The sequence below is a fragment of the Lynx canadensis genome, chromosome B4 (assembly GCF_007474595.2).
Source record: "Lynx canadensis isolate LIC74 chromosome B4, mLynCan4.pri.v2, whole genome shotgun sequence".
NCBI classification, from domain to species: domain Eukaryota; kingdom Metazoa; phylum Chordata; class Mammalia; order Carnivora; family Felidae; genus Lynx; species Lynx canadensis.
The window spans coordinates 134,774,125-134,787,326 of record NC_044309.1 but is presented as its reverse complement, the minus strand read 5'-3'; the positions used below and the strand labels follow the sequence as shown (position 1 = coordinate 134,787,326).

Below are 13,202 nucleotides of genomic sequence, written 5' to 3'. Positions count from 1 at the left end.
CGGACCACCCACAGCAGTCAGCTCCGTAGCCAGGGGCCCTGTCACCGTGTCCTGCACTGCCTGTCTCCCCTGAGCCGGGCACTGGCTGACCCCGTGGGGGTCTTGACCGCTCCGTAAGCGCAGGCAGATGGGTGGCTCGACGTGGGTCTTGGAGGCATTTGCCCCGTTTCCTCGGGGAAGGTGGGTGGGAGGAGGTGCTGAGCGATCAATTTCTGAGCCGCCTGGTGACAATCTGCTATTTTTTCCCACGGGGGGGGGGTCTGCGCGGTGGGAGCTGCCCATCCCCCGCCCTGACGCCCGACTCCTTTCCTCGCAGGGACAGATGCGGGCTCCCCCGAAGCGCCTGGACCCCGGCACCACCCACGGCCAGGAGCAGCCCGTGGCCGAATCCATCTACACAGTGAGTCTTGGGGCCTGGGCTCCCTCTGCCTCTCTCAGGCCTGGCACAGGGGCCGGGGCCGGCTCAGCCACGTACCGGCTGCGTGACCTCTGAGCCCCCGGTTCCCAGCCGGCAAACTGGGGACAAGAATTCTAACCTGGCGGGATTTCTGTGAAGATGAGCAAGCGTGTGGCCCCTGGCCCCTGGCGGGCAGGGAGCTGTGAGGTGGCACCGGGCCCCGCTCCCTGGCACGCCCCTCCGCTTCTGGGACAAGGGCCAGCCGGGGCACGAGGTGGGGAGGAATGAGTGACTTTGACCGGCTCAGCAGCTCTTTCCTGTTTTTATTGCACGAACAGCATCACAGCAAACAGCAGAAAGAGGGAAAGGTCAGGCGCCATCGCAAGCCCTTAACACATCAACGCTTTTCAGTTTTTCACACCTCCCTTCCCCCACACGCAGGCATTGCTTCTTCTCCTTAAAATCAAGCAGAGACATGAGCTGGGATGAGCTGGGATGTCGTGTCATAAGCATTTCCTGTGCTGTACCTGTCTTCGTATCTACCTGGGGGAGGCTCAGCCTGGCGCTCCCGTGGGGTGTGAATGAGCCCGCCCACCGGTCCCCACGGTCCCCACGCAGCCCCTCTCTGCCCGGCGGCCGGGAAGGTGACAACCGTGCCTTTTCAGCTACGTCTAGTTTAGTTCCACAAGCAGCGTATGCTCACTGTAGAGGAAGTGAATAAATGCCACCCAGTGTCAGCTGGGCTCTCGGCACCATGAGACCGACAGCTGCCGGGTCAGGATCTCGGCTCCACACCTGGGACCTGCGGGCTCCCCAGGGGCGTGTTCAAGGGCTGCCCCTGTACGTTTCTGCCGGGACCCGCTGTCGCTGGTCTGTTCCCACCACCCGGACACGCAGGAGACTCGGGGCCACACAGAGGGCATTCAGAGTATGGCCCTACTTCCTGAGGATGGGGACAGATGGGGATGGGGCAAAGGCAATGTCCCTCCAGCACCAACAGCTCCAAATGGAACAGAACGCGGCCAGACCTCCACTCCGGGGAATTTCCACCAGCCACTTTCCCACGTGGTCTCAGACTTCCCCATGTCCCCTCTGCTCTCTCGACAACTCAGGGTATTTTCCCTGTGAGGGATTCTGGTGTCAGCTTTTGAATAAAAACATTTCTCTCTCTCTCCACACACACACACACACACACACACACACGATCTTTCTGTCTCTCTCTCTGTCTATTATATATGTATGTATGTCTATGAAGAAAATAACCATCATCCTAAGCCTATTTTCTTCCAGGATAAATACTAGTAACATCGACTTCTATACCTTCCAGTCTTTTTTCTATAAATACATACAAAGAGACCCATATACACACTCACACGTACTTTTTTTTTTTTATTGGAGTAGTACAGCTATTTTTGTTCGTGTTGCAATATCTCATGAACATCTTTCCACATGAATAAATATCCTTCTACCAGCGTGGTTTTAATGGAAGAGACTCACTTCTGCACGGAACATCTTTTTCCTGCCCGTGCTTAGATTACTCCGAGGCTCAGGCAGACTTCTCCAGGGTGTGCGGAAGAAGCCCAACGGCTCCGCGGGGTTAAGGGGTGGTTTCGAGAGATTTCGGGACAAGAAAGGAGACGTGAAGGGAGGCCACAGACTTTGGGAGCCCTTGAGGCTGGTCCCTACCAGCTGGGCAGGTAGGCATGACATTAACGACAGGGGTGATGACTCCAGGAGCGTTTGTTGAGTGCCTACTATGTGCCAGGCACTGTGGTGGGATTCTACACCTGTTATGTCATTGAGTCTCACGTTAGGGATTTCAGATACAGGTGCTAGCCCCATTTCAATTTTATTTCCTAATTGTCTATCGTAAGTATGTAGAAATATGATTGGCTTTTGCATATTGACTTTATATAGAGTGACCTTGTTGAATTCATTAATTCTGGTTTTTTTAACGTTTATTTTTGAGAGAGAGAGAGTGAGCAGGGGAGGGGCACAGGAGAGAGAGAGTGAGCAGAGGTGGGGTGGGGGGGGGGGGACAGACGATCCAAAGCAGGCTCTGTGATGCAGGGCTCGAACTCACGAACCGTGAGATCATGACCTGAGTGGAAGTCGGACACTCAACCGACTGGGCCACCCAGGTGTCCCAATCTTTCTTCTTTTCTAATCTATGCACTAAAAGCTATGAACTTCCCTTTAATTATGGCTTTAGCTGTATCCCACAAATTTTGATATGTCATATTTTTATTATCTTTCAGTTTAAATTTTCTGTTGGGATTTCTTCCTTACCCCATGGGTTGTTTAAAAGTATTTTGCTTCGTTTTCAAATGTTTAATTACTTTCTAGTCATTGTTCCATTTTTTATTTCTCGCCAATTCCACTGTGATCAGGGAATATAGTCTGTATGATTTTAATCCTTTGAAGTCTCTCGAAACTTACTTTATGGCTCAGCCTGTATTGTGTGCACTTGCAAAGAACTTGCACTGTGCACGGCTGACTAGGTGTTCAACGCGTGTTAATTGGGTCAAGTCGGTTGATCGTCTGTATAAAATATTCCATTTCCTTATCAGTTTTTGGGTTTGGTCTATCAGATGTTAAGAGAAGTGAGTTAAATCTGTCCATCTCTTTGTATATTTGTATATTTCTCCTTTTAATTATGTCAAGTCTTCCTTTTTATTCATGTGGGAAAATACTCATGATATATTGTGGCATGAGGAAAAAAAAAAGCTGTACCACTCCAATTTGTTTTTTTAACAGTAATCTATTCAGGGGCATGGATTTGGAGTGGGTCAGGCAGACTGGGGTTCGAAGCCTACTTCTTTTGCTCGTAGGTTCTGTTAAACTTTCTGAGTCTTGGTTCCATAATCTGTAAAGTAGGGTTTAACAGTAGAATATTGCATTTACAGCTTGCAAGCGTGCTATGGTTTCTTCCATCCTGGATTTCTTACATCGAGCCCGCGTCCCTCTCCAGTGACCCTGCCCTTTCTCCACGACTCATAACAGAAATGTCAAAACTCTCTGTCTTCAGTTCCTCTCTCTCCTTTTCCGACCCCCCTCAGGAGGGCTTCCTGCCCAGGTATTCATCAAAATCTTCCCCCTCAAGGTCACCATCAGCCTCCACTTTGTTACATCCAGATGTCATTGGATTAAATCCTGGTCCTCATCTTCCTTGATGAATCAGCAGCATCTGACACTACCAAACTCTCTTCCCTCCTTGACACGCTTTCTTTACTTGCTTCCAGAACATTCTACACCCTCGTGATGCCCCCTCCTCAGACTCACTGCCGGGGCCTCCTTAGCTTCTTTCGCTGGTTCCTCGTGGAACCCTGACCTTCCAACCTCAGAGTCCAGTCCTGGGACCCTTTCTCTTCGATCGTCTTCCCCATCTTCAACCCCTGGGTGATCTCACTCAGCCTTAAGGTTTGACACCATCTATATTCTGACAACTCTCACGTTTCTACGTCCAGCCCAGACACCTCCTCTGAACACCAGAGTCCCTCCATCTGAGTCACCGGCTTCTCTCTCAGACCAGCCTCCAAGTCTTTACCCACTGAGGTGCCTCGACTCATGGTCCTCGTTGTAGGGACGGACTGCTCCAGCCTTCCAGTTGTCCGGGCTGAGCCCTGGAAGTCGTCCTTCCCTTGTTTCTGTCACGGCTCGTATCTGATCTGTCAGCGCGTCGCGTTTCATAGCATGTCCGGAATCCCCGCCCCCCACCCGGTGCTAACGCTGGTGGGAGCCACCACCGTTTCTTGTCTGCTGCCTTGCAGTTGGTTTCTGATCAGCTGGCCTATTGTTATCCTTGTCCTTGGGCAGCAGCCAGAGGGATCTTGCTCGAGCACAGATCACATTCGCTCTGCTCGGGGCCCTTGGGGAGTCAGAGAAGCAGCCACAGAGCTGGGGCGAACCTGAAATGGTCTTAGTAAGGAAACCACCTGTGGGAGAAAATGGGGAAGGCTGGGCGGGCCATCAGACCAGTGCAGAGCTGGTCCTGAGTGAGGAAAGTGGGAAGGACGGCAGAGAGGAAGTCCCGAGGCCGCACGGTCTAGGGAAGGCTCGGCAAGGCCGGTGGGAGTGCGCACGCACGCGAGAGGAGGTCCTTTGCCAGGGTAGGAGGCTGTGCGGGCACCCCCGCTGTGCTTGGCCACCGGCTGGGAGGAGCCCCCAGGGCCTCCGTGGCTTCCGTGTACCCATGATGATGGCTTCCAGAGCCCCGCAGCCGGGGCCCCTGGTCAGTACTGGTCCCTGGGCCTGGAGGTCTGGGGAGCACGTTCTCACAACTGCCACCGACCTCCCAAGGTTCCTGCCTCACTCAGAGTCGACGTCAGAGCCCCGGACAGAGCCTCCACGAGCTCTGCCCTCATGGTCTCCCCCTCTCTCCAGTCACACTGGCTTCCTTGCTGTTCCCAAACACCAGGCATCCCCTCACCACGGGCCCTTGCTGTCGGCCGTGCCCTCTGTTCCGGAGTGTCCTTTCTGCAGCTGTCCATGGGGGCTGCTCCCTCCCTCCCCGGCACCCTGCTCAGATGGCACGTTGGCCATGAGGTCTTTCCTGACCTCCCTTTTAGAATACAAGCTCCCCACCCCCTCCACGACCCCAACCTCCCTATCCTCCTTCTCCGTGTCCCTCTGTGGTCCTTATGGCCACCTCTTACTTTTGCGACCGTGGTTTGTCTCACACAGTGGGTGCCTAGCAGTCAAGTGCCATATGGACAGGCGGAGGGCCGTTCTTACCCTCCAGATGCCTGGGTTTCCACGGGGCTCGGTGCTGGGCACCCCGGGGCACACGTGGGGCATCTGCTCTGCGGAACACCTCCCTCAGCTCTGCTACATCCTCAGCCTGGCCTGCTGCCCTCCTTCCTGCCCACTGCAGCGGGGGGACCTCACTAACACGCCATCGATGCGGTCGCTTCCCACTCAGAAGCCTCCAGGGACTCCCCACCTGCCTCCCCGGACTCCTGTCCCCTCAGTGGGCCATTCATTTCAGACATGCCAGGACCTTGACCTACAGCAGAGGTACTTCTTCTCCGATGAGCGCTGCCCCTTTTGGCACAACACCCCCAAATTGCCCCCAGCTGCCCCCAGAGTGCGTTGTGCAAGTCCCTAAGTGCAGGTGCCCGCGAGAGTGCAGCTCCTGGGTTTTCCTGGTCACAGGGAGAGGTAGGTCTTACAGGGGGACCAATGTCTAGAACCCTCGTACTAGGTCCTGGCCCCCGGGCAGCTGACTTCAGCTTTGTCTTCAGCTGACCTGGAGGAAGGCTTTGCCACTGACTCCACACTTCAGCACGGACAGCCATTTGGGTCAGCACTGTGGCCCACAGAGCAGCAGGAAGCAAAGGACTTGGGGGGCCCGGGTCCCAGACAAACAGCCCTGGCCCAGCGCAGCACAGGCCAGCACGGCCTGAGCACAGTACGTTCCCGTGCCGCCCCAGCTCAGGCCAGCCTAGCTCAGCCCAGCCCTGCTCTAGCCCAGCCCAGCCCAGCCCAGCCCAGTGCAGCCCTTTGAGAGGCCAGGGCAGTCCTCTCCCAGCAGGCACACCCCGAGGGAGGCAGTTCCCATCACCACAAAGGAAGGCCAGGAGGTGCGGAGCCCCCGAGGCCGCCAGGCATTTCACAGCCCAGCGAAGCGGGTCACACCCTGAATGCAAATGCAGCCCAGCAGGTCAGGGCTTGTCAAAGGCTTCACTCAGCAGCTGCTAACTGGCAGCGACCCCTGCAGCCCGCCCTGCCCTCAGCCCCCCTGCCTCTCCTGCCCTCAGCAGGGTCAGAGGCCCGGTGGGGTCCCGTGACAGGGTGTTCTTCTGTGTCTCAGAAGTCCCCCAGCCGCTGCCTGGCCCAGGGGGAGTGCGTGGAGCTGGGGCAGGAGGCCCGAGTTTCAATCCTGGCTCTGCCACCCAAGGGGGCTGTGTGACCCGAGACATCTTTGAGCCTCTCTGGGCTCATGTGTGACAGGCAGCCCACGTGGGCTGGACGTGAGGGAGAAGGGAGCCACGTGTGGGACCCCAGACCGGCTCCCCTGCTGAGATGTCAGCAGGGAGGCCCTTTTTTCCCTTCACTCTGTGACCGGAAATGTCCAGCTTGGAAGGCCTGCCAGCTCGGAGGAGATCCAGGTCTGGCGGACAGAGGCTGGGGGCACAGGGCTGCTGAGTAGCAGATGCCTATTCTGTGTGCCAGGCAGGCCTGAAGACCAGAGAGGCCTGAGCAGGGGCCCTAGAGGTCGCCTTCCACTGGAGATGGGGCTTCTCCTTGGGGCAGTCTGGCCCCCTTCCCTCCCCGGAGGAGGGTCAGAAGCCCCTCTCCTCAAGACCCCTGACTCAGGGCCCCTTGAACTGATCCCCAGGGCTGCCTAGCTATCTCTGTGTGTGATGCCCTTGAAGTGAGGGTCTCCGGAGCGCCAATGGTTTATTACTCGGGTTTTCATGCACTGCTACCTCTCAGCGCCTCCCTCCCTCCTCTCCTCCCCACCTCCCCCCTCCCTTGCCTCAGAGCACCACCTGTCTCTCCAGCCTGCCTCGGCAACCCCTGCTTGCCTGTTGCCAGGGAAACCACCTCCTTGGCAACCAGCCGGCTTCCATATGACATGTACGCGCGCGGGAAGGGAAGGTTCCTGCCTCTCGCCGAGGCTCTGGTGGCTCTGATGTGCCAACCCCGAAGAACAGCGTTTGCTCCTCGCATGGGACCCGGGTGCCCCGCAGAGTCTGGAGGAGGGGCCAGGCTCCGACCGCAGAGAGGGGAGGGAGGCACCAAGCCTCCCCGGACAATTGTTCAACTCATAGTCATTCAGTAGGTGTTCAGCACCTACTATTTGCCAAACCCTGTGCCAAACATACAATATCTCATTTAATCGTGCTTTGAGCCTGCAAGGTAAAATATGATTATTCCCATCTCACAGGTGAGGAAACTCAGACACAGAGAGTTCCAGGGGCTGTCCAGGGCTGGCACATGGTCAGAGCTGAGAGCGATGCTTACTCTTGTCTGATTTCAAGGCCTAGCTCTTTCTACCGTCCTGACACCTCTGGCCAGGCTGTTCATAGCTAGGCCAAGAGTAACTGTGGCCTCAAGGCACACGCCCTGGTGAGCAAGGAGCCCCCTCATCATAGCTCCTGTGGTGCCAGTCTCCAAGTATGCCCAGCAAGCTGTAGGTTCAGTGACCCAGACACGCACCGAGTACAGCTCAATGGGAGAGGTGTATGACCCGGCAGGTGCCTAAGTCATCTGTGAGCAGGGGCCGCGGTGGGGGTGTCAAAGGAATCCTATAGGGGTGGATGGGTGGCCAGGACCCTCATGGGTGCAGTGGCTTTGGACCCAGGGAGTGAGGACAGGTGCCGGGAGGGCATCCTATTGGAACCACGGCCATGGGTGTCATGGCTGGGACTGCTGGCAACCAGGCTCTGGAGGGCCTAAGGACCGGCAAGGACTGTGGGAGTGGATCTGGGCCCCTGGCAGACGCCTGTAGAGGGCCCACCCAGGCTGAGCAGAAGACCTTGAGATGGTGTGAGGCAGATAACAGGGGGCACAGAGAGGAGAGTCTCCGTGAACAAGTGGGAAAGGGCAAAGCGGTTCCGCGAGAGAGAGGAGGGCAGGTGCAAAGGTACAGTGGTATGGCCGTGCGTGACGTAGCTGGGCGAGGTAACTGTCCCCTCACAGGCTGTGGCCCAAAGGGCCCCGTCTCCTGGGTGCCCGCAGGCAGAGGTGATCATAACGGGGAGGCCTGGCTGCTGGGACCCAGTCCCTGCCCCCCAGGTCACCTTCCTCTGACCCTTGCCCTTTCCCACAGTCTCTACAGGGCAGAGACACTGAAATCTACTCCTCCATCCAGACCGTGCCCGGCAGCCTGCCCCCCAACCCAGAGCCTTGTCTCCCAGGTATGCAGGGGGGTGGGGAAGCATGCCTGGCTCCCCTTTTTACTCCATGGGACCTTCTCTCCTCATCTGTGAAATGGGGGTAAATAGGACCACAGGAGTGAACCTCTTGCAGTCGAATCAGAGCCCTCTCCCCTAGGCAGGCGGCCTAGTGGTTAAGAGGACTAGTGGGTTTGAACCCCTGCTCTGTCCCCAGGCAGCTGCGCAGCCCTGGCCGAGGGGCTTACCTCTGAGCCCGAGTCCCCTCCTCTGTAAACTGAGTCACAGACTTGCCATGAGGGTCAAACGTGGTACTGGGGCCCCGTAGGGTTTTGCGGTGTGAACAATGTCTACACTGGTCGATCGGGCAGGGGTTATTAGGTTTCCAGCTGTCCCCAGGCTGACACTGGCTAAAGTTGGAAGCTGGTGTCGGGGCTGGTGCCAGCCTGAGTTGGCCTGGTCAGGGGTCCGTGTTCATCATGATGGAGGCCAAGGCATATCACTTGATCATTATTCTTTCTCTCTCTCTCTTTTTTTTTAATGTTTATTTTTGAGAGAGACGGAGCACAAGCGGGGGAGGGGCAGAGAGAGGGAGAGAGACAGAAACCGAAGCAGGCTCCAGGCTCCGAGCTGTCAGCACAGAGCCCGACGCGGGGCTTGAACCCACGAACGGGGACCTCATGACCTGAGCCGAAGTCGGACGCTCAACCGACTGAGCCACCCAGGCGCCACCGGTCATGGTTTCTCTGAAACCTGTTTGCTCATCTGTAAACTGGATGAGTGACCCTTTCCTACAAAACCAACTGCCCTGAATTCGAATGAGTTCCGGGTTAAGTAATGTCTACACCTGAGCTTTGGGCATCATAAGGTGCAGGAGGCTCATCGAGCCAGTACAGGAGCCCTTGGGTAGTGGGTGGGCCCACGGGCATCTTGGAAGAGCCGTCAGAAGTGAGGGAGCTGGAACTTGGCCTCCCCCCAGCCCAGGAGGCCCAGGCTGGCATTGTTGACTCCTCTTCTCCAAGCCCGTGCTCTACTCAGCCCTGAACTAGGCCCTGACTGGAAGCAGGGCTTCCCCATGCCGAGACCCCCAAGGATGTCTGGGCCATCCTAGGCAGTGCCCGCCCTGTGCCAGGCTCTGAGGTGTTGCCAGGACGGCTGACCCCTTCGGGAGCCTCGGGTCTGCAGGAACAGTCACTGACAAACAGAGGCATTTGCAGCCCCCTGTGAGGGGTGTGCCGGGGGGAGGCATCAGACTAGGGCCAGGGGAGGGGGTTTTCGGGGGTGCTGAACCAAACCCTGCAGGGGGAGTAGGTGGTGGTCGGGGAGTTGGTGGGGTGGGGGAACACCCAAGGCAGAGGGAAGAGCATGTGGGGAGGCAGAAGGGCTGGAGGGCAGAGAGCAAGGGTGGGTGGAGTGGAGGAAGAGACTGCTGAGGTGGCCTTGGGGACAAGGACAGGCCTCCCAGTCAGAGCTGCGCCTCTGACTAAAACTGCATTAGTACAACTTTGTTCTCTTCCTACCTATTCTTTCTCTTCCTTTCTCCACTTCTTCTCTCCTTGTGTCCTACCCTTCCTTCCTTCCTTCCTTCCCTCCTTCCTTTTTTCCCCCAGGAGAAAATGCACAGATTTACGAATGACAGCGAATTTAACCTGCTCTATGAAAATCTCTAGGATGAGCTCCACGGGCCCTTCGGTCTCGCCCTGGATCAGATGTCCCACAGCAGCTCCTCCTTCCACAGGACCCGTCCTATCCCAGGAGTGAGGCCCCAGGGGCATCCCATCACCTCGCCCCCACACTCAAGGCACTTCCGGCCTTGGCCTGCCCCCTACCCCCTCCTTCTGCGTCCCAGCCAGACCCATCGGTCACAGCGTTTCACATCTGGCCTTTGCCCAGACTGTCCCTTCTGCCCGGGAGCCCTTCCTCAGTCCTCACAGGCTCTCCTCCACACAGCCCCTCCCCAAGCCCCCTGCACCCTTTCATGAGCTCTCTGGGCGCCAGCCTGCACCGTGGCCTGAGCCGGCGAGGCCAACCGTGAGCTCCTCCTCGGGGAGGTTCCCAGCAAAGGACCCTTGTCGGTGCCGTGAGCGCGAGCATCCGTGGGGGTGAATAAAGGAACGACTACACAAATACCCCACCTCCGTGCCCCTACCCGGCTAGGTCAAAGGCACAAGTTGGCCGCACAAAGTAGAGGAGGGGGCTGGCGCAGGAGGAATGGGGTGTGGGCCCGAAGGAGCTGTGCAGAGGCGGGGCTGGGCTCTGGGACAGAGCCAGAGGCCGAGGAGGTGGCTGAGTGCCGGTCATCAGGCTGGGGGCCTGGAGCAGGGCAGCTGAGGAAGCAGATCCGGCACGTTTGGGGCAGATGCTGGCCAAACGGGCTGAACCTCCCGAAGCTCTCCATCCCCCAACGGGGACCCCAAAGCCGTCTCCCATCGGCCTGGCCCTCTACACGCCCTGCCAACACCTGCAGCCCTCCTCCACCCTCAGGGCCTCAGCGACTTCTCCTTCCCCCAGAGCCCTCACCCTCTGGTCTACGCGGACCCCACCCACCTCCTCCCTCTGTCTGCCTTGTGCACCTGCCCCAGTGCTTCGGGGCACCGCCTCACACGCTCTAGCCGAGTGGTTTGGTGCCTGGGGCTCCTCTGGGCTGCAGGAGGGCCCCCTCGATGTGGCCGCAGCTCAGGCCCCGTGCAGACAGTGGCCCTCAGTGCTTGCACAGAGCCGTTTCTGGGGCTCCAAGTGCTCAGCAGTCCTGCTGGAACCCATTACACAGGCAGGAGGGGGCTAAGGGTGGGGATCACCCGGGCTGTTGGGCTCTGCTCCTTCCCTCCCCTGCTCTCCTCCACCCCTGCTGCTCTCCGCGCTCTCATTTGTAAAATCCTCCCTCCCACCCCCACGCTCTTCCCAGAGGTCCTTGAGGGAGGGGCCCTCGCGCACAAACCCCAAACGTGTCTAGGGACGCTGGGGGGGCCCAAGGCATGAGCCCCGGCCCTGGTCCCTGAGCCGTACTGGGCAGCTCGAAGGCAGCACTGGGTCTGCAGGTCAGGCCCTTCCCTCAGGGTAGATGGGCTGGGGGGTCTTGGGGGAGGGGAAGCAGTAGACTGACATTCGAAAGAAATCCCGGCCCCTCTGCTAGGCTGGCCCGCAGCCTCCTTGGGCCCACAGGACAGGGCAGCCCACAGCCTCCGAGCTTGGTTCTGAGCCTGGCCTGTGAGCAGAGCGCAAGGAAGGCTCTAGTGGGATTATAAGGCTGAGTGGAGAGGGCCCTGCTCACCAGGAGGCTGGAGTTGAATGAATTCCTTGCCTGTTCAGGGGGCGAAGCTGCCTGCAGAAGTGTCTTCCAGGCTCCGGATTCCAACAGGCGGACTCACTCCAACAGCCCGAGGCGGAGGCCAGGGTTGGGAGTTGCGGGGAGGGGAGGCATACTGGGGGGGAGGGGAGGCATGCTGCTCAGGGGACAGCAAGCCTCCCCAGAGACACCAAAGCCAGCAAGACCAGGAGGAGGCTACCTGCTGGGCCTGGGCCTCTCTCTCCTGGCCCCAGGACCCCAGCCCCTCAGGCTGGGAGTCAGACTTTTCCAGCCAGCCCCTGGGGTACCGGAGAAGCCTGAAGGGGCTACACCTGCTTGCCCTGGTCCAGGCTGCCCTGCCCCGCCCCCTGTCTCTTCTCCACAAAGGGATAAAACCTACATAGGATCTCGTCCCTCCTTGGGCTCAACAGTTCCCACCTGAGCCCGAAGGGCTGGTGTAGGTGGAGGGGTGGCAGATTGCTTTAGGGGGGTGCAGGTGGCAGTAAGGGAGGAGAAGGGGACAGAGAGGGCTTCGAATGGCGCTCCTTGAGGTCAGGCAGGCTTGTGTGGCCTCTGGACTCTGAATGGGCACGGGGGGAAGAACCGACCACACTTGGGAGCCCTTTGAGGCCGGGTGGCTGCTGGCCTCTCTCGAACCCCACCTCTACCTCCCAGCAGCCATGTCCCCCTGAGCCTCACTTGCAGTGACAATCAAGACCACTGGGCGTGGCTCAGAGGGGACAGAGGGGAACTCTGCTCCTCCAGAGGCTCAGCGGGTGTGCATTTTCTTCCGCACTCAGCCTCCAGGAAAAACAGGCTATCACGGAGCAGTGTGGAGGGGGTCTGCTAAAAGAGGGGTCAGGACTCCCTGGGGGAGATGGGGACCCAGGCTCTGTAGCCCCCACAGGGAGCACCTGGGGTGGGGGCATGGCAAACAGAGAGGGATGGCATGGGGAGGGCTGTTCCTGGCACAGGCGGGACAGGAGTGGCCGGAGGAAGAAGGGTCAGCTGGTAGCACCCCGAGGGAGTCGGATCGGAGGGGAACAGGTGAGACCCTGGTGAGTGGAACCCTAGGGGGCCCTAGACCCAAAGGGTGGATGGCCACATCCTGAGGGCGGATTCCTGGCCTCGCACTGTGGACCCCCCTCCCCCGCCCCCACCCCGCGGCCCCTGAGGGCCAGGCCCTGGGCACAGCCTCTTCCCACCCAGACCCTGCCCCAATTCAGGGGAACAGTCTCCGTCTAGCCTGCCTGGCTCCGACGGGGATTTCCTTCCAGCTCTCAGCGGAGCCCCCCCTGCCCTCCTAGGTCGGGCCTTGACACCCTCTTCTGAGCCTCAGGCGTCCGAAACAGTTCAGCTTACTTCTGGCACCCTCCGCCTCCTCTGGGCAGCCACTCAGAAATGGCCCCCGCTGCCCGTTCCCTCCGGGTTTCAGCCTCCAACCCCCTTTCTGCTCCTGCTCCTCTCAGGTGCTTGCCTGAGAGAATGATCCCTGGAAACCAAACCCAGGAACACAAAAATGGGTGTGGGAAGCGGCTGCCCCTCCTCAGCGACAATTTCCAGAGGATTCTGCAAAGCAGAGTTTCCATGGGAACATGTGCGGTTCCACACAGAACCTCGGTGGGGCCGGGGTTCCCCTCACACCCAACGCTGCAGGACCGTGTGGCCTGGGGGCCTC

General features: G+C 58.7%; 1 protein-coding gene across 3 annotated transcripts in view; it reads left to right on the top strand.

The window, feature by feature from the left end:
• The window catches only part of NFAM1 (NFAT activating protein with ITAM motif 1), a 35,688-nt gene that overhangs the window by 21,107 nt on the left and 1,379 nt on the right, over window positions 1-13,202 (top strand). For 2 of the 3 annotated variants that reach the window (XM_030320822.1, XM_030320821.1), the window contains exons 4-5: window positions 317-400; window positions 8,175-8,262. In XM_030320822.1, the coding sequence (XP_030176682.1) occupies window positions 317-400; window positions 8,175-8,262 (172 nt within the window). Of the gene's footprint in view, window positions 1-316; window positions 401-8,174; window positions 8,263-9,848; window positions 10,363-13,202 lie in introns of those variants that run through there. The other variant, XM_030320823.1, reaches the window with a different exon arrangement.